This window comes from Panicum hallii, chromosome 9 (assembly GCF_002211085.1).
Source record: "Panicum hallii strain FIL2 chromosome 9, PHallii_v3.1, whole genome shotgun sequence".
NCBI lineage: Eukaryota > Viridiplantae > Streptophyta > Magnoliopsida > Poales > Poaceae > Panicum > Panicum hallii.
The window spans coordinates 58,206,355-58,231,082 of NC_038050.1; the positions used below are offsets into that span (position 1 = coordinate 58,206,355).

At 45.5% G+C, this 24,728-nt stretch overlaps 3 protein-coding genes across 6 annotated transcripts; all 3 read right to left on the reverse strand.

The window, feature by feature from the left end:
• Positions 1 to 2,259: 2,259 nt before the first annotated feature.
• Positions 2,260 to 4,294, reverse strand: LOC112876005 (putative polyol transporter 1). The gene is made up of 2 exons (XM_025940027.1): positions 4,074 to 4,294; positions 2,260 to 3,898 (listed from the first exon to the last, which is right to left on the reverse strand). Exons 1-2 carry the CDS (start codon positions 4,216 to 4,218, stop codon positions 2,439 to 2,441), a joined length of 1,605 nt encoding a protein of 534 aa, XP_025795812.1. The 5' UTR covers positions 4,219 to 4,294; the 3' UTR covers positions 2,260 to 2,438.
• Positions 4,295 to 5,798: 1,504 nt separating this feature from the next.
• Positions 5,799 to 7,530, reverse strand: LOC112873893. Its single transcript, XM_025936984.1, has one exon. The coding sequence runs from the start codon at positions 7,436 to 7,438 to the stop codon at positions 6,050 to 6,052; it is 1,389 nt and encodes a 462-aa protein (XP_025792769.1). The 5' UTR covers positions 7,439 to 7,530; the 3' UTR covers positions 5,799 to 6,049.
• Positions 7,531 to 16,044: 8,514 nt separating this feature from the next.
• Positions 16,045 to 19,265, reverse strand: LOC112873564 (zinc finger CCCH domain-containing protein 54-like). Of its 4 annotated transcripts, none has more exons than XM_025936563.1 (7): positions 18,030 to 19,265; positions 17,751 to 17,924; positions 17,436 to 17,603; positions 17,211 to 17,287; positions 16,937 to 17,113; positions 16,727 to 16,844; positions 16,045 to 16,613 (listed from the first exon to the last, which is right to left on the reverse strand). In XM_025936563.1, exons 1-7 carry the CDS (start codon positions 18,980 to 18,982, stop codon positions 16,496 to 16,498), a joined length of 1,785 nt encoding a protein of 594 aa, XP_025792348.1. In that variant the 5' UTR covers positions 18,983 to 19,265; the 3' UTR covers positions 16,045 to 16,495. The 4 variants fall into 4 exon arrangements, with proteins under 4 accessions (XP_025792348.1, XP_025792346.1, XP_025792347.1 ...); XM_025936561.1 differs by having other exon boundaries at positions 17,211 to 17,296; positions 17,424 to 17,603; XM_025936562.1 differs by having other exon boundaries at positions 17,424 to 17,603; positions 18,030 to 19,262.
• Between the last annotated feature and the right edge of the window lie 5,463 nt (positions 19,266 to 24,728).

Here is a 24,728-nt window from a genome sequence, read left to right on the forward strand (position 1 = left end):
CCCACGCGAGCTAGGAGTCGCATTTTCGCGGCGGTGGCTAGGCGTCGGTCTCAGCCAGTGCAGATGTTCTAGAGCATAAACCGATTGCTCCCGATGCCCAGAACACGTTGCAAGCGGCAGCTGCATGCAGCTTGGGCGTGCTTGATCATGTGGCTTCGGTGCGGCTCCCGTCATCCGACTCCCTGCTATCGCAACTCCTGCTATATGATGATGCAAAGGGTAAAATTGGATTGAGATCCATATTTTATACATATTACATGTACAATACTGCGTATGGATCCTTGAGGCCTTGAGAAATCGGACCAAAACACACTCTTTGAATAATGCGCTAATTATTTTTTATTCTCAATTTACATATGTATATTTATGAGTCGTATTTAACCTAGACTCTTTAAGTTAGTCTAAACCATTAGATTTTTATGAAATCCTATGATGTATATTCTTCCTTTTTTCCGATTAATGTGGTAATTTCCACGATATCCGCCTGATCGCATTCTACCTAAGGTGGCCCACACAAATAGCGCTATCAAATTATCAATTGTCAATTGACTCTGCGATGGAGGCCAAAAGCTATATAAGTGGTCTGCAAGCCGTGTCGTGCTCCCTTCTCTGCATATGAAATGCGACAATCTTGAGTCGTAGGTGCTCTGAATTCTCATATAACTCAAAAATTGTATGAATATATTTATTGTACACTTAAAATTGTGCTAATTGATCCCTCCATCACTATTGTCAGCGCTTAAGCATCTACCGGAATAATTGACCTGGCCCCATTGCCGCAAGATGCACTACACACACATCTTCAAGGTGTTACTGCACTCTAGGTTGAACTCAAGCTAATGATCCATACATAGTTGATGATCACCGCCTCATATCCTATGCCAGGTGCATAGTGTGGGACCGCCCTTCTTCGTGAACTGTTTAGACGGCAGGGCAGAGAGTCATGGTTGGCTTTGAAAAGCTTGGTATCGGCAAGAAGATAACATAGACAGGCTCCGTAAAAATTGATTCTTAGACTCCCTGCCGTTCATCCTTCTCGGCGACTTGCGTCAGCCTCGTATCCAAGACGAACTGGATACATATCGTATCGTGCCCGACTCGCGTTGACCTCACATCGATAACGATGGACAGGATACGTAACTCAGCAACTTATACTCAGCAGCGGCATTCACAACACCAGCATAGATATGAGGAGACTACCGTGGCATCTCAGGCTCGTTGCAACTTCGCGAAGCGACTCGATTTTGATGACATCCACCACGGAGCTGGTCATGAGGGCTGATTTGCGCTTGAGTGTTGATTTTCGGCAGCATAGATGGATTGGGTCCTCCGGTGCTTCAATTTGCACAACCCCACATAGATTATGTTACCAAGCATCCATCGGTGCACCGGGGCTTCAATTTTTGCTCCTGCTTAATCTCCATGGTAATGTCGACACCATTGCCAGACTTTGGTTTGCAGTTCCGGGGCTGCGAGCCTTTTACTTTTGTCGAAAAAGAAGGCAGCTACGATTGTATGGGCCTACCTTTACTGACATCACGGGTGTCTCAGTTTTCACCAGGCATCAGCCAGCACAGGAGCTTTTATTTCGTTACTACCTCTATGGATGGAATTTCTATCGATGGCTGTCTGGATCGATTCTTTTGCAAGTCATTGTTGTGCACCGCCAACACTTTCAATTTCTATCATGTTAAAATATGAAGAAGCCAACACTTTCGATTTCTAACATGTTAAAATATGAAAAATAGAAACACACATGTTCACATTGAAAGAAATTAGATTCTAGAGTTGTATCTCTTATTACCCGCAAATTTCTCCCTACTATATTTATTAGTAGTATTTGTCATGGACTCTTTAGGCTAGTCACCGTTAGATCTTCATAAAATCTAACGGTGTACGTTCTTCTTTTTTTATTAACGTGATAATTTCTAGGTTCTCTCGGTGAACGTGGTGACTTCTTTTAGCACTGTTATATTAATATAATAATAAAAAGAAATTAGATACTAGAGTTGTATCTCTTATTACCTGCAGATTTCTCCCTACTATATATTTATTAGTAGTATTTGTTATGAACTTTTTAGGCTACTCTAGACCGTTAGATCTTCGTAAAATCTAACGGTATATGTTATTTTCGATTAACGTGGTAATTTCAAGATCCTCTTGATGAACGTGGTGGCTTCTTTTAATATTATTATATTAATATAATAATATATTAGAAAAAGAAACACCTACGCTAAAACACATGTTACACATCCCTCATTACATAGGGAGTGGCTGAGAATAAATTAATTTTTCTTGAGGCAACTGACAACATGTCTCCAACCACCATATGCATGCATACACTAATATACAACATATTACACTACATCACTAGTTATTGCTTACACCGTTTACACGACACACATCAACATACACGTACAATTGCAAAGTTCATCACATCACTCGTTTCTGACATCACTAGTGGCCGTCGATGACATCTCGACGTTGTTCTTCTCCTTCTCCGGAGACTGCTGCTGCTGGTAGCTGTCGCTGTCGCCGGTCATGTTGGGGATGCCGAAGAGCTCGCCCATCTGCTCGAGCGTGCGGCCGCGTGTCTCGGGGAGGTAGGTGAAGAAGAAGATCCAGGCGAGCGACGCGATGCCCGCGTAGAGGAAGAAGCTGCCCCCGATGGTGATGCCCTTGGAGAGCGACAGGAAAGTCATGGAGATCACCCCGCTCGTGACGCGGTTCAAGCCCACGCCCAGCGCGCACCCGAGCGCGCGGAGGTGCAGCGGGAAGATCTCCGAGCTGTACACCCACGTGATGGGGCCGAGCCCGATGGAGAAGAAGGCGACCACGCCGAGGATGGAGGCGATGCAGACGCCGATGGCCCAGGGGATGGTGGTGCCCTCCGGATGGTGGCCGATGACGGTGAGGCCGATCCCGAGGCCCACGAGGCTGACGACCATGCCCCCGGTGCTGGTCAGCAGAAGAGGCCGCCGGCCGAAGTGGTCCAGCGTGAACGTGGCCACCAGGATGAAGAGCGTCTTGGTCACGCCGACGGCACACGTCGTGCCGAGCAGCTTGTTCTTGTCGGTGATGCCGGCGCTCTGGAACACACGTGGGCTGTAGAGCACCACCGAGTCGATGCCCGACGACTGCTGGAAGAAGTGGATGCCGAGCGCCGACAGGAGCACGCGCCGGACGCCCGGTGTCGGGGAGAGGATCAGCTCCTTCCACACGAGCTTCTCGCCGCCGGCCCTTTTGGGCACGGTGACGACGTCCCCGTCGAGGTCGGCCGGGATGCCGGCCGCCTCCTTGATCTCCGCGAGGCGCAGGGCTGCCTCCTCCGGCGTGTCGGAGGTCTTGTCGAGCACCACTCTCGCGTCGGCGAGGCGGCCCTTCATGACCAGCCAGCGCGGCGACTCGGGCATGCCCAGCACCATGAGCGCGAGGACGACAGAAGGCGCGGCGCCGATGCCAAGCATGAGGCGCCAGCCGAGCTTCAAGCTGAGGTGGGAGAAGGCGTAGTTGGAGACGTAGCCCAGCAGGATGCCGAAGTTGATGAACACCTCGGGGAAGGAGGTGAGGAAGCCCCGCGACGACGCCGGCGAGACCTCTGCCGTGTAGACGGGCGCGATCATGAGCGCGTAGCCGACGCCGATGCCGGCGATGAACCTGCCGGCCATGAGCATAGGGTAGTTGACCGAGAAGCCCATCATGAAGGCGCCGACGAAGAAGATGACGGCGGCGAGGATGATGGTGAGCCGGCGGCCGATCCAGTCGGAGGTGCGCCCTGCCGCGAAGGAGCCAATGAGCGAGTAGAGGTTGAGGATGCCCAGCAGGACCTCCACCTCGACGTCCGAGATCTTGAGGTCCTCCTTGATGAACAGCGCCGCGCCGCTCATCACCCCGATGTCTAATTAGAAGCACGAAGAAAAATGTTAAAGAGAATTTAACATGAAGTCACTAGCTCAAAACATCATGCACACGTACTTTAGCAGCAACACGTCTACAAGTAAAAAATATCATAAAGTAAGGTCTATTTGAAGGACAATTACAGTTTTATATTACTCGACGGCAAGAGGGGGTACCGTAGCCGAGGAGGATGGAGGTCATGGAGGCCAAGATGGCGCTGGCGAAGGCGAACCGGACGTTGCTCTTCTTCCGCGCCGCGACGCCGCCGGGGAGGCCACCGGAGGCTGCCGTGTTTGTTGCTTCCTTGGGCTGTTCTGCCATTGTTACCTTCTATGGGAGCTTGGACCAGGAGGCTGCTGCTACTGCTAGCTATAGTGGTGCACAAGTTTGTTTTACATGTCCCTAGCCAACATGAACAAAGGACGCTGTGAAGGGACCGTGCATATATAGGCGATTGGGCCAGAAGCTGGATATGTGACCAGTGAACACCTCTGATCGATACAACAAGGGAGGGGAGCAGGAACTTGAGAGTTGAGAGGAAGAGACTGACAAATGTGGGCCCACGGGACTCGTTGTCAGAGAGAAATGATGGTTTCCGTGTCAACTTTGATGTTGGATGATTATACCTACCTGCTGTTCCAGTGCCGTCGTCTTTAAGGTGGTAATCTGTTTTTAGTTGAATCGTTAAGCTAAGCAGCGTCAGGTGGAAATGTCCGATTATCTAAGGCTGTTAAGTATACGTAGAGATCGACCATCTGGGACAACATTGGCGTCAGTTTGTTGCAGTACCCTTGAGATTCTCTTGCGTCGAAATAGCCAATTATCTGTACAGTTTAAATTTGCGTACATGAAACTTACTTGCTCAAACCTAACATCAGAAATAAACCTGTTGTGTTGCTTACTTGCTTGCTGGAATCATATCATTATAGGTGGCTAAACCAAAAGGAAAAAAGATTCATATGAATTCACGCTCTCCTACAGTACAGCTCAATCAAGGCGACGGAGCCGGGCACGCGAAGTCAAGAGTCAAACGCTTCAGGCGATTTTGTTCCTTCAAAAAGATTTAAGTACTCCAAAGATTCGCTGTCACACTCGTCAAAGCTTAGCCAGGCCAAGCACGGAGAACGACGGAACCACAGGTCACCAGGTGTGCACGACCCCAGCTACAAAAACTCCCTTCCCATTTCGTCTCTACCCGCGGGCCATGTGTGTGCTCATGTTAAACAAAACCAGCATGCTAATCCACAAGCGTACGCGTCGCGTATATCATTGGTGCACCCATCGGGATAGCATCAGCGACAACCGATGCGACAAGAACTAATTAATCACTTCAATCAATTCGATCCTTGAACCATATCATAAAACCATTTCCTTTTCTTTATTTTTGCTAAATTGTAAAATGTTTTCCTTGATATCATATCAGTAGTACTGCACACGTCTGTCTTCTGCTTGGACTTTTCGACATTGTGTGACAGTGTCTGTCTCATGCTTAGAAGGCCATATGTGCATAGACTTAAACTTGCTGATTTACAGTCGTATGTAGGCGAACGTCACCATAGACACATATCAGTAATGTTCACTAAATAAATCCAACATCCCCAGTACCAATTAACAGATGGTAATGATCTAGTAGCTGACTGTTCACTGTGAAATCAAAATGATTGTTTTTTCTTACAAGCTCTAAGTATCAGTACTATTGACATTGTTATGGTTTTAGTTCAGGATGTCCCTTGCCCATATTGTTCAGTCTTGAATTAATTTAGCTTTCACTGGATATAGAATACAGATAATAGACAACCTAAACTGTCACAGTAAACACTTGATGAAGGTCTGTCTAGAGCAAATTATCTTACTAAAACTACTAGAATGAAAAGTTTTTTTTTGCATTACTCATGGATTATGATTACAAACATATTTGTTAAGTTTCTTGCATAAATACTGCAGTCTCTCTAGTTCATGTAGGCTGCCAAAGTCCAATCTTGAGCTTGGGTCATGTAAATATACAATAAAATCAAATTCCATGAAGACCACTTGCACCAGAAGTCAGAATAGGCATCAAACTTAATCAAGAATACTATCACATAAAAGAATGTGTGTATCATAGATACTCAAAAGACTACAAAGACATACATACCATAGGTCATGAAAATTCTTATTGTGGGTTCAAACGCTGCTCTATTCTTCTTCTCACTGATTGAATCAAGTGGCCTTGAGAAGTGCGGAAATGAAACAAGTGATCTCGAAATGCCGAAAGTTCTGGTACCCTTTGCAGCATTGGTGCATACTCTTGACATGATGGATCTTCAGAGAAATTAATCAAAGCTTCTGCTGCTGCAGACTCCGTCAAGTCCCCTAAACGGCCGTTGAGCAAGTCTAAAAGAACAGGAATAGCACCGTCTTCCATCAAACCTTCCCTGATATACTCCTCATAGCTTAACTGTGCAACAGCCCCTGTAACTTTCTCAATAACATCATGATTCCTGTTCCGCAGAAGATCCACAAGAACAGGCATTACTCCAGAACTTTTAAGGAAAGGAATGATGCTCTTATATTCAGCAAGAGCCAACAAAACATCGACAGCAGCACTTATTGCAGGGTCATCTTCACCCCTCAGGATTCCAGCCAGATTCTCCAGAACCACTCCAGCATTGTCCCTGATTGAAATTAAATTGCAGAATACATCTTCCACAATAACTTTCGCAAGTGGATGGCTTTCTTTTAGCAGCTCAGCATATAAAGGTATAGCGCCAGACTCATGAATCAATTGGAGATGGGGTCCAATTGACGAGACTATACCAAGCGCATTAGCAGCAACAAGTTTTGCTGAGGAATCACCATTCCTCATCAGGCCAACTAGCGCCAGCGGCGCACCCATCTCAACCAGCAAAGATCGGCCGATAGTTGATGCACCAAGCAGGCCAGCAGCCTGAGCTGCTCTGGTCCTTGACGCCAAGTTACCAAACGAAATGGCTGCAACGAGGTATTTGACCTTTCCATCAGTTAGGAGCAGATGCCGGACTTCTTTCATCAATGCTAACACGCTCAAAATTTCCACCAAGCGCCGCTTCGTTGCCCCAGAGCAGCCCGGAAGTAGGTCCAAGATAACCTCTGCGCCACCGCCCCTCCCAAATACCACACGGCTAGTTGCGTGTAAGGTCAGGATGCAGCTGAGGCACCTCAGCAGCATCCTCTGGGGCACCTCCTCGGACTCCGGGAGCAGCCTCTGCGCCACGGGGAAGAAGCCCGCATCAACAGCTTCGGCCGCGAACCTGCCACCGTCGATGCGAACGACGGAGCACAGGGCCTGCGACGCTGCCGCCTGCAGACGAGGCGGCGGCGACCGGGCGAGGAGGCCGACAAGCGCCCGGACCGCGAGCCGCACGGCAGAATCCGTAGCGTGGCCGGCCAGCCGCTTGACCTCGAGCGTGGCCCTCACCGCCGCTCCCTCGTCGCCGGAGGAGACCACATCGAGGTATTTCCTCGCCGCCTCCGCCCAATCTGTTTCGCCGTCCTCCCGTCGAACAGGTGGTGGGCACTCCATCGTCACCACCCACAACCCCGTGCGGCTACCGATCGCTAAGGGAAACGGGACTCCTACATGGAGTACGGGAGCAAATCTTGGATGATTGATGGAAACTGATCGAATATTTGCTTGATTTCGAAGAAAGCGAGGTAGCGGTGGAAGTGTAGTTGTATGATTGTATCAGGGTGCTCTGCTCCGGGATTTGCCGATTTGGTGGGCAAGCGAAGAGTTTTGTTCCTTTTGCTTTTGGTTTAGGCTGGCGGTTTTCTCTTTTCTAGTTTTCTCTCGTATCTTGAAGAGGAATGCGGGTCTCGGCGGCCGTTGATACGCGAGCAAGGTGGATTTCGAAAAGCAGCATGTGGATGGTTGATACTCTTATCTTCAAGATTAGCAAAGATTAGCACAGTGTCGGTACAATACTACGGGTAATATAAATTTTATATGAATCTGCGTAACACTATCAACTTTATATTCTTTCACTCCGTATACAGACCATTCCGTGATCTTGTGGTGGCGTGAGGTATTGATGGTGTGATTCCGATTGATTTGTCCGGGTTCCGATTGGTATTTCGATTAATTTGCTCGGCTTTCGATTATAATTTTCAGTTCCGATTAAAATTTTGATTGACGGATCAAAAAATTATTGCTTGCTTTTGCTTTAGAAATAGAAAGAGATTTCTACGGATAGCTCTAAGCTACCACTTATGGATATTACTAAAAGTAATTTATCTTAAAGACTATCTTCAAGATTATCTCATATTATTATTTAGATTAGTCTCCATACACAGTTTTATTACACAGTTATCAAGATTGAGCACTTGGTAAATGGTATCGGTCCCGGCTGAGTTTCGTATGGATGAAACTCCACTCTCATCTTATAAATTTTTTTCTCATTTTTTATCATAATATTGCCAAATCAGCAAAATTGCTGAAGTGACATGCTATCTGATGCTTAGCAAACTTGCTGATGTGAAATGTTATCTGATGCTTATGAAACTTCTGATGAAATTTTCATGAGATTGGTCTAATAAAGTCATTAGCTCATGATTAGATTGGCTCTTGTGGTCTCGTTTTTTTAGTAAGACTGGAATGGGAATAACAGATATCTTGATTGTTTCTTTTTCTTTTTTAAATAAAATAGGGCATATAGTAAAACATGCTAAACTATAATTAAGATGGAACTATTGGAGGAGCCATAAAAGGTATACTTCCTCGCATCACAAAATATTTTATTTTAACCATGGGCATAAGAACCCAAACAAAGCGAATAAAATTAGCATATCATCCTTAGTTTAGTTAATCCTATGTTTTCCATATTAGTTAGTGAAGGAATAAAACAGGGCTATGATTGGAAAAAAAAACTATATCGAAATGACCTCAATGTAGAAGGATAAGTATTGGGAACGTAGAGGAAACTAAAATAACAAGTACTGTAAATTGCAGGTAGTAGCTTTTGATAACCTAAATTATGTACCAGTCGTATCATTGTGTTTGGATGCTAAAACTCCAAGGATCCTTCGATGGTTCTGCTGTACCATCTCCATTACTAACATTTTCATTTGTAAAGATGTTTATGCTCAATCGATTCCCTTTTCCTACCTCCAATCCATATAATTTTTTATTGTTAAAAAGAAAAATCAGCTCACTTCACCTAGATAGGGTTGAAAACGGATGCGTTAAATATCATCCACTCCCGTTTCCCACATCCCCCCTCCCTCCCCCACCCACCACCACCACCAACACACACACTCCATATTTATGGATAAATTCAGAAACATGACGTGGAATGAGAGAGGGTTTATTCCACCCGTTTCGGCAGGATCCTATTTTTAGTCAGGTTAGGTCCGTATTTATCCTGTATTTAAGAAATCCGAAATGAACCCAATAGATATTAGTACATTACCTAACTCTAGATCTAATATTCCAGTGAGCAACTTATGTTCTAAGACACCATGATAACCCGGCTTCTGAAGATTACGGGCCTAAAGAGGCCCAAGAGACCAGATGGATGTCGTGGCTTGTCACTAGCAAGCTGAAGCAACTAGCTGCTTCTTACTTATGTGCTGCTGCACTGCATGCTACTATGAGTATGCAGGCCTGCTCCTCGGAAGAGCTGGAAAGTGTGATTTTGGAGGACATGGTCTTACCCGTTTCATCAGAGCCGACTCTCACAGTTGTACATATGGGTCATTGTGCAAGCTGTCCTGCCTCCACAACCATCACATCAGTAGCAGGTGCAGCACATCGTTAGAGAGGGGGCACTGAACTCCTTCCACCTCCAACTCTCCATTTTTCTTCTTTTCTCCCCTCTTCTTCTCTCCTATCCTTCCTATTTTCTCAATTGATGCACCAGTTGTAGGGGTGCTGGAGCCGCCGCCCCCCTCCCAAAAAACCTAGATCCGCTCTGCACCATATGTATATTCAACATGTGAAACTGTATACGTGGGGTCTCATTTTTGTTGCATTTATTATAAACAACATTGTAGTTCAAATGGAATCCAAAATGGACTTATGGTTTGAGAGAAAAATGCAGTTTGAGATTCAAAATAATTAATCACACATCCATTCCCCTCCAATCAAATTGTGCCGCATGTCACGCGCATGACTGGTTTGCTCGGTTCAGTCATGCTCGGTTCTCCAACTTATCTCAGTCATCAATATATTGCATCACTAAACTCAAACACCGGAAGATATATGTAAGCAAAAATCTTGTGGAAGATAGATAAAGTTCACGGGCAGCATTAGGAAAGAGAGAGAGGGCGAGAGGTTGTCAGCTTCTATTTAGGCCTTGCCCTGAGATAGGGAGGAGAGGAAAGATGTTAAGACTCAATCCATTAGAGGAAAACATGAAGGATTAAGGTTGTCATTCATTATGGATAGAGAGGAAAGAGTCTATCGACATAGGCTCCATTTGAATTAAGATTGACTTTGGTAGCTGACTTAAATATGATTTGGCTAGACCCGGAGTGAGGATGAGATTGAGACTGGGAGAAGGAAGATAAAAAAAGAGAGAAGAAAAGATGTGACTCGGCTCGACTAGAATAGAGATTCAGAGCTAAGAATATTTAGGGTTTTAAAAACCTGATTGGGATTAGGAATCTAGGTTCATTTCAAAACAGAAATTTTACTTTTCACACACAAACACAATGAACATGATACAAGGTGGAACCAAAGAAATTGTATAACCTAAGTTACTTTATTTTAAATTTAGAAAATAATGTGTTTTCCTTCAAAATGATTTCAACACCCTCTTAATAAGTCTAAATTTTTTTAGAAATCAATCAAAATCCTACCATATTCAAAGTAGGTGTTACACACACTCATGCATCGTCGACCTTCACCGTGGCCCGCTGCAGCTAGCCACGCTCCACCTTCCTTAGGGCTTGACATGCTCTGCCCCACACAACTCCTCTAGGGCTCATCGATCTCCCTCCGCCACCACTCGCTTTTGTTGGGGCACGCGGCACTCAACTTCCACTACAGTCCACCTCACTCTACCATGGTCTGACTTCTGCACTATGCAACCCACATAATCATGACCACCATTTTTGGATCACGAATGGTTAGATTGGATTTCTATTTGCCACGGCCACATACATTGTTCCTCTCTCTAGTGGCAAATAATTGAATACCCAACGAGCAAGGGTTCTTAGATTCTTAGCTAATCTAGATATCCAATAAGTCTTGTAGTTACACACATGGCATTTTCCTATTGAGTATTTATTGTTCCATATGTAGGACGAATGCCCGTGCATGCATTTCCTGGAAGTGACAAAGATAGTCTTCCTCGACTCCTCTATTTTTGGTAATCTTTTCCGCCGCAACTTTCTACTCAATTTAGAAAAAAATCCCTATAACTTCTTGTGGATAATTTTTCACTATACTTTATTTCTGTAAAAGATTGTCTAAGAAGCCTCTTTCTTCTCCTGAAATATTTTTTTAGAAAAAATCTTAAATATTTTCGTTCCCTGGGTACACTTTTAGAGATAACTTTACGTAACTAGCTCTAAGATAAAAAGTTTTGGCAAGGAAAAGCTTTCTAGAGGGTGCTCATCTATATTAGGGATGATCTATCTTAAAGATAGTCCAGATAAATATTGTGCATTCTACTATTCATGATTAGCCATTTTTATTAATTAAAAAGGGTGCCATGGATTTCAGGTTGAGACAGAGATATCGTCCAAAAGATAGGATGCCATCCATATACGGCACATGTTTATGGTATGCAGAAAACTGTGACCCAAGATATGTTGCTGCCATTCATTACTAAAGATATATTAATGGACAGCTAATATTTATTCTACTGATTTGCCTAGCGTATGGTGCGTTTGGGTCCGGATCGAACACAAAACATGGCATATGGCGTCGACACTGGATGTACAATCGTGCATAAGAAGGGATGTTCGACATTTCCCAAGTGTGGATCCTTTGGGAGGTGTATGCGACACCCAGTCTAATTTGGATATGGTCCAGTAATGGTCTATGAGTGTTGCATGCACTTTCGGGTTAACTCTTTTACACAAAGGGAGGATAAAAGTATAAGTAGGGTGCTATATTTACATAAACCCGCCCCTCGGAAGGGTTAGGCAGTGCGGCTTTTATTGCATGCCCCGAGATGGACCCGATGCTCCATGACGTGCAATCGATACTACAGCCCTGACGGGGTTAGGTACCACAGGTACCCCAAAATGTGATCCTTAAGGGCCTTATCAGGGGATAACTAACCCCGACTGAAAGGCCTGGCCCAATCAGACGGCCAGGAACGGCCCGGCAGCACAGAAGGCATCGGAGGTCCGGCAGTGATCGAGCCTGGGACACGTGGCGCCTTCCCGACCTGCGACGTCGCTGGAGGGGAAGGGGCGGGGCAGCATTAACTGTTGTGAGCATGACAAGACGTGCATGCGAGCCCCTCACCTGACAGCCAGGGCAGGAATGCCACCCACGGACCGGACGACCGACCTGGCACCCCCGATCAGCCGGGCCATGATGACGCTACGACCGGTGTAAGCGCTGGTCACGCTCCCTCCATAGGGCCGACGGGACAGCCCGTACCAGATCATCCTCCGCCGTCAGGCGTAGGGTGAGAGTGGTGCGCCACGCTAGCGGGCCCCGCCTTGGACCTGCGGCAAGGGGAGAACAAGGCGCTCGACCTCCCGAGCCCCGCGAGCGAGGCCAGGCGTGCCGACCAAACAAGAGGCCCGCCCCCGGCGCATCAGGATGGAGCGTGCCACAAATACGATGGTGCCATCCCCTGCCACAGGGATGGGGCGCAGGTCCGAGGACATGTTAGGCGGCGCTGCGATCTGGGCGAACATGACTTGGCTTGGGGAGCGGCGGAGCACGATCAACCGGAGGGCCCCGGACGGGACACGTGTAGGGCAGCTGGCATTGCTCCCGGGACCTCGTTCCCGGGAGGTGAGACACCCCCTCTCTCACGCATTGTAGCCCAACCACCGGACATATAAGGTGGAGCTGGGCCTTCTGACAAAAAGGAGACCCAAATAGGCACACATATACACGGCTTGCAAGCGACCCGTTGTAAACAACCAGCATTCGAACGTGAGGAACACGAAGATCACCACCCACGCTGGATGTAGGGTGTTCGTTCGAACCAGTCTAAATCATTGCCTTCGTTTGTTAGCCATTGAGCCATGGAGAAGCGCGGCGCTAAATTTATTAGCCGGTGATCGAAACACCAACATCCCCGTTCCCATAAGCCACCATTGTCACCGATCTCCACAGCCATGTTGTCCTCGCTAACCTTGGGTGCTCTTGAGCGCTGCAATAGCATGAGGAAGCCAAGGGCGCCCTCCACCTCATCCCTGCACAGACGGAACTCCATCCCGACACTCGTTGGTCAGCTCCTCCAGCCATCACCGCGGCTCAACGCCACCAGCCACTCCAGCCTCTCTCCGGCTCATATGCACTATGGAACTTGGGTCATTCCTAAGGGTTTTTCCACATGCAAACTATTCTCGGTTAGCTTGAATATATGAGTATCATATATACTCTAAAAGTATTTATTTCATTACTACTAATATGCAAAACATGTCAACCGTAAAGAAGATGTAGCAAACATTTATTAACTTCTTATCTTGAGTTACTAAGAATTACCATTTTACATTAGCATAGACACTACATATTTACGGCATGCAGAAAATAGTTGCCCATACACTTAATTACAGCCCATATCTTATTACTAAATGTTAATTTAGGATTTCTTCAGAATTCTCGTTGGCGCTGCACCTGTGCATGCATATCCACTCTACTTTTATAATTTTCATCAGAAAAAAATCATTTCTGGATGGGGTCTGTGTGTGGGAAAGGAGGTAGGGAGGGTCATATTCAGTAATGATTGCATGGGTCTATGGAGATTTGTGATCCATGCATAGAGTTCATAGATCTTGTGCCTGAGCCATGCATAGAGTCAATAGATCTTGTGCATGACTAAATAACTAGTGAAGTTTTGTTCTGATCAAGCATTCCTTCCATCGTCCTCCCTAGTTTTTGTTAGTAGCAATTCAGTCTTACATAACCTTTTCGCAGATTGAGGAACATGTGCCTCCATGTGATTCGTAGTACTGTTCCTCCATGTTGTTCAGATATGCCTCCCAGACAAGGAGGAAGTACCTTAGGAAACGTTGATGGGGCTATAGTAACAAGGAGACATCGCCGCTCTATCGATGTTTCCATATAGAAGAAGAACCCAAGTAATCCCGAATTTGTGTGTGGACCTTGGGATGGGTTTATGTTACAGTAAGCAAAGATACGGTCTATTTCTAGTAGAATTGATTTCTTGCTTTCTTTATTCACTGATGCTGGGGAGGGGGGAGAGGGAGAGAGTAATCATGTAAAGTCCACTTGATGGTTAGGAAACAAGGTGTCTGGAACACACATTACATGCGTGGAGTGAAATGAATCAAAGCGGAGTTTTTCTGTGTCTCCCTAAAACTGAAAATGTTCCGACCACTCACTGTGCATGTGCAAGGTCCATGGAATGGCACGTTGGGTCTTTTATGCTGCTAAATGCTCACTAAATCAAGTTCTTTCATGTATTTATGACAAATCTGCACTCTCCTGATATGTTTATGTACTCGCACAAAATTCACTAAAGTGCGAGTGTTCTGAAGCGAGGATGAAAGGGAAGTGCTATGGCTGGAGGAAGTGCTATGCCTGCCCCATCCAAAACATTCATATTGTTAGTATTTGCTCTAAAAATGATGGGTCTTACTTGAGTCCCTAGTGGTGTAGACAAAAAGAATGGGTAGGGTACGTATTTGCATTGAGAACAAACTTTGAAAGCAACAATGGAATGGTATGTATTCAAGAACTTAGTGCGTAAATAGTGCACCCTTTAATTGATGAAATTATACTCAGATATCTTAATGTTGATTAAGATCGGTATGCAGTACTCTTTCCGTCCCAAGATATAACTATTCTTAAGTTTGTTCCAAGTTAAGCTATTTACAGAAAAAATATTCGCATATATATGTCACCAAAGAAATACATCATGAAAATATATTTCGTTATTGATTTGATAATTCTAATTTGGTGCCAAAGCTGCTATATTAGGGATCGAGTGGTCAATAATAAACTCCTAAACAGATGGCAATAGTTTCATTGCAACTAGTGATCAGTTCATCTAGTAACCACAAGCAGAATGGACAGCTTCCTCAACGACAGACGAAGCGGTCTGAAGCAAGGACTACGACACAGCACGAGCATTTCACCAACAAAGCACTAGGACAAATCAGTCGCCATGCACAGCAACTTCACTAGACAATCGCAGTCCTCGCGATATGTGTTTCTGCTTTAGCATGTTGTCATAGTCAGGTCCACGTGGGAGGTGGGATCCAGGTGATCTGAAGGGGATTCGTACTGACAAGGCTGGTGTGGTCATATATTTCTATAACTGAAGCAATAGATTATTTGTTGAAACTATATTTTTTTAATATGTGGTCCTATTATTGGATTTGTTTTTATTCTGAAAATACTAGTATTATTGATTGTCTCAGTTGGTCACATCAGTCTCTTATCCTACTTGCAGGCCACCACCAAGGATGAGAGCCACAAAAGCTAGAGCACGACCCCACTAGATCCATAACACTATCCACACAAGATTTCCCTCCACCAGTGGCACCTCAATTCTGAGGTTGGATCATGATTCATGATGCCCTTTGGGCAACAAAGGGGATTGCAACTGTTTACATGTTATCATCACGAATTCATTACCTTGTCACATCAGGCACCAACAGATATATATTTTTGTGGCCCTTCAGGTTTTCAGCGTTCTTAGGTGGTTTCTCAATGTCAAAGGGGAAGCAAATAATTAAAGAATCACTTGAAGGTTCATATCAAGATCAGGTGAGTCCCATGACTGCAGCCTAGCATAGAATGCACTAGGTTGCCTTTTTCCAAGTGGTTATTGCTGCTGAGGCACATGAGTAACATTATACCACATGGGTTGTCGAAGTGACATTGCATAAGGTCATGGTGCCGGCGTGAGAGCAATGCAAAAGCCAACCGGACAGATTCTTATGCATCTAAAAGGTTCTTTCAGAACGAACTATGCAATCAAAGAAAGTATCGTGAATGCCGCAAATATATTTACAGGCAATACAGCATGGAACAGATATTGTGTCTTCAATTCATTACTAACTGAAAGTACAAATAATAGACGCCCTGGACCAACAACGACTTCTACCTCTGTAAATAATTAATCTTGGTTCGTAATCTTTGGAAACAAATGGTAGAGCACCAATTTGCATGTATCATAATGTCTTATTAGAACAACTATATATCATGTCACATTATTTCCTGTAACTTATATATAGTCAGACTACACACTTGTATAAAACTTACCAGTGTGGCTTTCTTTCTCTGTCCTCAACCTGCATGCTACTACTGCTTTTTCCATCCCGCTTCTAAAGTATAAAATGAACACGTGCTCCCTTTGTCCTGTGATTCCTAATCAAGAACACAAAGTTCTTCTCTTTCCCTTTTCTCTATCTACAAAAACTGTTTATTTTTTCCGGTCTCCTGTGTAAAAATGCACTCATCCCTTTAGACCTTACGTTATTGAGACGATATCAAACGAAACTGACAGAGGGTCCAGGATGCTTCATCTCCCCTTCCCATCATATGATTGAGGATATGCTGTTCCCAGCAGGCGCTGCCGATGCGAATGGGCTTTCTGGGAGGAGTTCGATTTCAGTGCTGCAATTAGGAATAATGCATCCATTGAAAAGTTGCAGACGATGAACAAGACCAATGTAGCATTGACCGTGCTTCGTAGTGTGCAGGTACCTCTCTTTGTCGTCGCAGCTGTTGCTTGCCTGCGTTTGCGGAGCTTGGCTCGTGGATACAACCTCCAGGGAGTCCGGCACGTTGAGGGGACGGTCCATCAGGTCGACATCTTTGGAATCTGATTAGCACGAGTAAAATGAAGAAAAAACTTAACTTTAGGATTATTCAAGATGGAGATTATTCCAAGGCGTGAAAATATGCACTGCCGACCTGCTGGGAGGCAATCGAGGGGATTCCCATCCTCAATGCTGCAATCGAAGTAAGCAAACTGATGCGGCAGCGGTTCGAGCCTGATCCCTGCGAAGCGCTTCCTCTCGAGCTCGATCAGCCTCTCGCGCTTCTCCGCCAGTTGCTTCCTCACGATCCTGCTTGAAGCTTCATATTCATCTGGAGCGAGAAAGTTGATGCGACGACGGAGCGTGTGTTAACTAATTCATTCATTGCGAATGGTTAAAATGTATAGTGCAGGTCACTTTGCCATTACCAGGATAGAAGTCCGGATCAATGTCGAAGAAGCGGGTAGGGTAGTAGTGCATCGGCTTGATCCTGTCCGTGTACGTCCTGGGATGACTGGAACTTTTTAGGTTGTCACTACTCACAACACACATAGACATAGCATGCTATCGAAAAAGAACGGAAAAAAACAATTATGGCTAATTATTTAATTTCTTCTCCCGTGCATCAGGGCATGCATTACCGTTCTAGGCACCTGGATTTCTCCCTGTAGGGTTTAACGAGGACCCTTGCTCCGCAGATGAAGTGCGGGTTGCGCCTCATGAGGATGGTGCTCACTGTCTCCGGGTTCTGGAAGCTCACGAAGCCGAACATGCGCCTCTCCTGGCACGGGATCCTCACGTCGCGCACGGGACCATACTGCCTGCAAAATGCAGGTCCACGCACTGTATGAGAACGTCGTAATTGAACCCAGAATGCATCTTCGATCAACCTCAAAACTGAGAACAAAAGTAGTTATATATATATACACACACACACATACATATAGATAGCATGTATATATATGTACCCGAAGTAAGTGGCGACGTCTTCCTCCTGGAAGGTACTCTCGGCAGGGAAGGTGAGGTATATCTGGTGCGAGCTGGCCGGGACGGAGCCCATGTCACCTCCTCCTCTCTCGCCCCTGAATTCCGTGTACCTGGGGGCGTCCTCAGCGAGAACCACAGAGTGCTGCCCATGCGGCCTGATGATTTGTGCATTGTCCAATGATTAGGCCAGAGTCTAGGAAACTTGAATGTTGTGGCATCAATTTTTCTTATTAGATTGTGGTTGCACAGTCTTATTATACCTCTCGATGACCCTGATCTTGTTGAGGCGGGAGAGCAGCTTGGTGAGGCTGTAGCCGGCCTTGCCATGGCGCTGGCTCTCGGTGAGGTAGCCCTCGGCCTGGAGGCCCTTCCCGTACCTCTCGCCGTAGAGCGTGGGCAGCGACGCGATGGACAGAGGCTGGCCGTGCCGCGAGTTGAGCAGCTCGGTGATCTCCATTTCAAGTTTCTCCAGCGCGCCAGGCGTGCCGCCGCCGTTGTGGTGGCTGTCGTCGGCGAACCCGTCGGAGTAGGCGTGGTGGTGCGAGAAGGGGCAGTTCTGGCCGTTCTTGCACACGCCCTTGATGAAGTAGTGGCAGGCGCGCCGCGTCGACACGCCGTTCGCCCGGCGAGCCGCAGCCCTCGGCGGCAGGCCCCCGCCGGCGCCGCCATTGTGGAACGCATCCTCGGCGGCGGCGTAGTAGTACCCTCCGGCGGCGTCGTAGTGGTGGTGGTCGTCGAGGCCGTTGTGGTTCTGCTGCTGCAGCAGCGCGTGGTGGCCCTCGGCGCCGGCGCCGGCGCCGGCGTCCACGAGTCCGAATTCCGGCTGCGCCTTGGGCACCGGCGCGGGCTCCGGCCAGTACTGGAAGCCGAAGGCGGCGGCCGCGGGGGAGAAGTGGTGGCGCACCCCGGCGGCGGAGGCGGCGGCCGGGTGGTACCCGGCGGCTGCGGCGGCGGCGGCGGCGGCCCTGTGCGCGGCGCCGATCTGGTGGTGGTGGTGGTGCGAAGCGGAGCAGCGCGCGTAGATGGCGGCGAGCGTGGCCTTGGCGTCGTTGATCTTGGCGTGCACGGCGGCGTCGTTGCCGTAGGCGAGCTGCACCATCTCGTCCTCGTCGGGCTCCCTGAGGAGGATGCAGCCGAGGATCTTGCCGACGTTCTGCGGCTCCATCTGCTGCACCCTCGAGAAGGCCAGCTTGGCGAGCTCCGGGAAGTCCATCGTCGCCGCGCGCAGCAGCAGCGGCGAATCCTACCAGCTTCTTCTTCGCATCGATCGGGAATCCGCCCCCTCTCTCCCCCTTCTCCTCGAAGGAAACAGGAGGGAAACGAGGGAGCCCCGTGCTCCTTATAAATTAGCACGGCGAGGGAGCGGGGAGCAGCGACCGAGGAGGCCGGAGACGAGCGGTTCGCAGGGAACGGGGCGCCTACTGCCCGATCGAGTAGCGCATAACAAACGAACAGACTAGCGACGGCGGCAGCGAGGCGGAGCGCGTCTTTTGGATCTTTGACTGGCCACTTCAACTCCTCCTGCACCGCGCACGCAGCGAGAGATTACCGGAGGCGGTTGCTCCTTAATTTCGTTCTTTTCCTAGTCTAATTAACATATAAGCTAGCTGATTAATTAATTAATCCCCGGCCATGCGTATGCATGCATCCACGGGGAATGGAAGGAAATGGAAATATCCCGGATTATTGGTACGCCGTGATGGGCGAGCGCCGAACTGTTTGCCCAGCCGGGAGGTGGCCGCACGTGATCTTTGAGATTCTTTTTTTTTTTACAATTTGCCAGCCGCATGGTTTAATTTCTTTTCTTTTTCTTTTTTTGCGAGGAGCATGCATCACGAATTCTTCGATACATCTTGTGTGAAAAAAAGACAGCCAGGAACCAATTTGATGTACTTTAGAAACAAAAAATAGCCATTTTACCATTACAAAACAATTCGTTTTGTCCGTGGACAAAACTTTGGTTTATTTTGCTCCCGTTAAATTAACCATTTACATAGGTATAATCTACGGTCACGAAATTGGTCATTTTTTCTCCATGCACAAGTTGATTTCACAACTACACAGACACTTATATATATATGGAACATATCGTTGGTCACTTTTAGTCTACAATTTCTTGGTTCGTAACACAAGCTGTGAAAGATAATTTATGTATCACGAGCCTTAGTTTCCACTTTCCAGACTTCTGGATCGAAGTCATAGAAGCAGCCTTTCAAACCCGCGTCTAGCACTTTGTTGTGTACTTGTGTCATCAACTCTGCGAGTCTCGAGTAGGGATGGCAACGGGTAGGAAATACCCGCGTACCCGCGGATACCGTACCCGGTGGGCGCGGATACGGGTCTCGATCTGTGCCCGCGGGTACGGGCACGGGTACAACTCTAAACCCACGGATATTTTGTAAATGGGTATGAAAAAATGATACCCGAACCCGTATACCCGAAATATCCGCTGACATGTGGGCCCGAGTATCCTTATATATATACACGAATTTAGGGTTTCACTTTCTCTTCCCAGCTCCCAGCCGCCCAAGCCCCCAGGCCCCAGCCCCCAGCCGCCAGCAGCCCTCTGCCCGCCCCTCCGCCCCGCCTCCGCCGCTCCTACGCCGGCCCCTCCGCCGCCCCTCCGCCGGCCCCTCCGCGCGCCCCTCCGCCGCCCCTCTCCTCCTCCTTCGGCTTGTGCGCCGCCTCGCTCGGGCTTGGCGCCGCCGCTCTCCCCTCCGCCGCTCCTCGGCCGCCCCTCCGCCGGCCCCTCCGCCTACCCCTCCGCCGCCCCTCTCCCTTCCCCTCCTCCCTGTGCCGCCGCCGCCCCTCTCCCTTCCCCCTCCTCCCTGTGCAGTAGCTATTGGATAAATGGATATATCCGCGGATATCCATTACCCGCGGGTAACGGATGTGGGTACGTTTTGCTATCCGTTACGGATAATGGGTATGGGTTCGGGTATGGTTTTTAGGTCGTGGGTATGGATATCCGGAGTCGATATCCGCGGATAGTTTATCCGTTGCCATCCCTAGTCTCGAGCGGCCCCGGCGAGCACTACCACCGGTGGTATTATTACGGGTTGAAAGTAGCGGCGTGAGCTGCGTAGAGTCCGGACGGTGTCGACAAGAATGAGCTGCCTCTGCCTATGACACGGTGCTTGATGGAAGGGCTTTTTTTGCTTCTAATCACATTGTGCTCTGCTTTGTTTCTGTGTCTCTCTCCCTCCGTCTCCCTCTCCTCTTTTCTTCCCTTCTCGCTTTCTTTCTCTCACTCTCTCCCCCTGTATATATGTTGCTATGTATTTTTTCTTCTTTGATCGTATCTGTTAACATCATCCTTTGATACATTTATTGTTACCAGCTCAGATTTTGTGAGCAATGTGATCAATGCAATATTATATTTTCTTGCTTGATTTACTTGATTTCTCTATGTTGTTTGTTTCGTTCTTTGCTTTTTTGCTCTCTCTCTCTCTCCTTAAATCGTGTCTGTTCCTCGTGTCCTTAATCTAGAATAGGTAGACATAAAGGAACTCCTAATTTTTGCTCAGCTTCTCACCATACTTTTTTCATTTACACAGGATACTAAATAGCAGGAATTTCACTCCCACAGCCTATCAATCTGATCTTCATCTGGCAAAAATCATTTCTGGTAAACATAGATCATATCACTACTTTTAAAAAAATAGTGTTAAAGTCTCAAGAACATTTACAGTTTGCAGGGAAAAAATAAAAAAGTACTTTCTCTTTTTTCTTCACCAGGATTGAATAAAGACAGAACTTCGAGACCTGATACGTAATGTGAACAACTTCTGCACATAAATCAGGTAAGCTTGCTTCAAAGCTTTGATATACTTGCTACTTTATTTACATCCAACACAGAAATAATTAGCTTCATAACATGTTCCTTTATTTATATTTTTTTCCTATCTCTATGTATGTGTATATGGATATATAGTGCAGCCTTCAGCACTTATAGGTACTATAACTTCTGTTTTTCTTTTACTCAGCCATGCATAATCCAGAACCTCAACAACGTAAAAGAAACCTTATGTATTGCCAACAGTAAAGAAGAACCATAAATTTTACTTTCCATACATATAACAGCTTAAACTTTTTAATATAGATAAAATAAATACAGGATCTTATGATCCTACAGCCAGTGATCCTGCAGAGTGTCAACGCAAACATCGTAGACGACTCAGTGAGAAACGACTAGGATTAAAAGGTGTCTTCTATACTCATACGATTGTGTCAAATCAACACTTTCAAAATGTGTCATCATTAATTTATAACTATTCTATCAAGCTACATTTAATTTTATGTAGGTGGCACACAGCAGAATATAAATCATGTGGAATGTGGATATTTTCAACAAGAGTACATAGATGCGTTAAAAGGTATACTTCAGCAGTCATATAAAAGAATAATAAACAAAATCTTATGTTACTAATATTTTTGCCCAATCTGTTTATCCTTTTCCGGTGATATCATTGATGTCTTACTCAACTATAAAATCTCTTGAAATACCTTGAACATACAATTCTACCTCAGCATCTTATTCTCATCGATCCTATTATGGAGCTCCTAAATTTCAATGTCAATATTGCCACGCCATATTTTCGTATGAAGAAAGAGTTAAATCTGATTCTAAAGCAAGCAGAATAACTTATAACAATTGTTGCAAAGGAGGAAGAGTTGTTATTCCACCTTTTCATCCTAGACCTGAACCATTGGCAAGCCTCACAAAATTTGATGGTGGACCAGAGTGCAATAAATTCATAAGAAATATACGTCAATACAACTGTCTCTTTGCATTCACATCAATGGGAGCAAAGATAGATCGCTCTATGAATGATGGTCGAGGGCCTCCTGTTTTCAAAATCAATGGCCAAATCCATCACCATATTTGTTCTTTACTTCCACCAGATGGCAGCCCTCCAAAATTCATACAACTCTATATTTATGACACTGCAAATGAAATCAGCAATAGGATACAAGCATTAAATCTAGAAGAAACAACATCAGAGCCTTTGGATCCAAATATTATTCAAAGATTAATGAAAATGTTAGACGAAACACAATCCTTTCATGAAAAAATTTAGACTTGCAAGAGACAGATTAGCAGAGCATGGTGATGAACAATTTGTTATAAGAATCATAGGAGCCAAAGAAGGTAATCCTGTTCAATACAATCTGCCAACTACAGATCAGCTTGCGATGCTCATTGTTGGAGATTTTTCTTTGGATACTTTCAAACATGACATAATAGTAGAAACTCATGCTGGCCATCTAAAGCAAGTATCAGCTCTACACCCAGCATTTATTACAATATCCACTATTATTTCCACATGGAGAACGCGGCTTCCAACTTAGAGTTCTTTATTCTGAAATAACAAAAAAGAAAAAATGCTCAAGTTAAAATGACAATGCAAGATTATTACCGTTACAATTTTCACTATAGAAAAAATCAAGCCAATCCATTTTTATGCTACGGTGCGTTATCAACTCAAGCCAAAATTGATGCTCGTGCTTGTATTGATGAGAATCGACTATGGTACATACTTCAAAACCAATCGAAATTACGAATAGAAAATCTTCAAGGCATAGCAGATGCAGTAAGTCGTGGTTGCACAGATCAAAGTGAAATGGGAAAATTGACTGTTTCACCAGCATCACATACCGGTGGAAGATGCTATATGATTCAAAATTATCATGATGGAATGGCTATATGCAGAGTATATGGTCCCCCGGATTTCTTCACAACATTTACATGCAATTCTAAATGGCCAGAAATCACATAAGGCATTCTTGAACCTTGTCAAAAACCAACAGATAGAGCTGATATAATAGTAAGGGTTTACAATATGAAACTTGAAGAAATGTTACAAGACATAAAAATGGAACTACATTTGGTCCAATCAAAGCAGGTATAACTACTCCAAACATATCTTTAATAAGAATAATATTTATATATTCTAACAGAATTCACCTTTTCAAAACAGAGCTACATACTGTTGAATTTCAAAAGCGAGGTCTTCCACACGCTCATATCATTCTTTGGGTCCCAATGGATACCACAAATCCAACACCTGAATTAATTGACTCTTATCTAAGTGCTGAAATTCCTGATCCAAACACAGATCCTCTAGGATATGCATTAGTCGCTAAACATATGATGCATGGACCCTGTGGCAAAGATAGTCCAAATTCTCCCTGCATGAAAAATGGTGTATGCTCAAAGGGTTTTCCTAAAGCATTTCAATCTAAAACTACTCTCGATGAAAATGGATTTGTGCTATACAAAAGATCAAATAATGATAGATATGTCCAAAATAGCAATATTCGACTAAATAATCAATGAGTTGTTCCATACAACATGAATTTACTGAAAAAATTCCAAGCTCATATAAATGTGGAATGGTGCAACAAGAGTATCTTCATCAAATATCTGTTCAAATACGTTACAAAAGGGCCTGATTGTAGCAAAGCTTACTTGCAGCGACTTAGAAATGGTGAAGATACTCCTTATGACCAAGAAAGTCAAACCAGAAATGAAGTCAAAGAATATTTAGATTGCCGGTATATTTGTGAACAAGATGCATGTTGGTGAGTTTTTGGTTTTGATATCCATAGACACTTCCCTGCTGTTCAGAGACTCTCAGTGCATCTAGAAAATGAAAATAATATTACTTTTGATGAAGATACTGATATGACAGAAATACTTTCAGAAGAATTTCTTCGAAGAACCACATTAACACAATGGTTTGTAGCCAATCAAATATATCCAGAAGCTAGATCACTGACTTACTGTGAATTTCCAGCAAAGTGGTGATACAATCAATCAACACGAATGTGGGAACCTAGGAAAATGGGTTTCAAAATTGGCCGACTTTATTATGTACATCCATCCGTAGGTGAACTGTATTTCCTTAGAATGTTACTAATGACAGTGAAAGGTGCTCAAAGTTACGAAGATATAA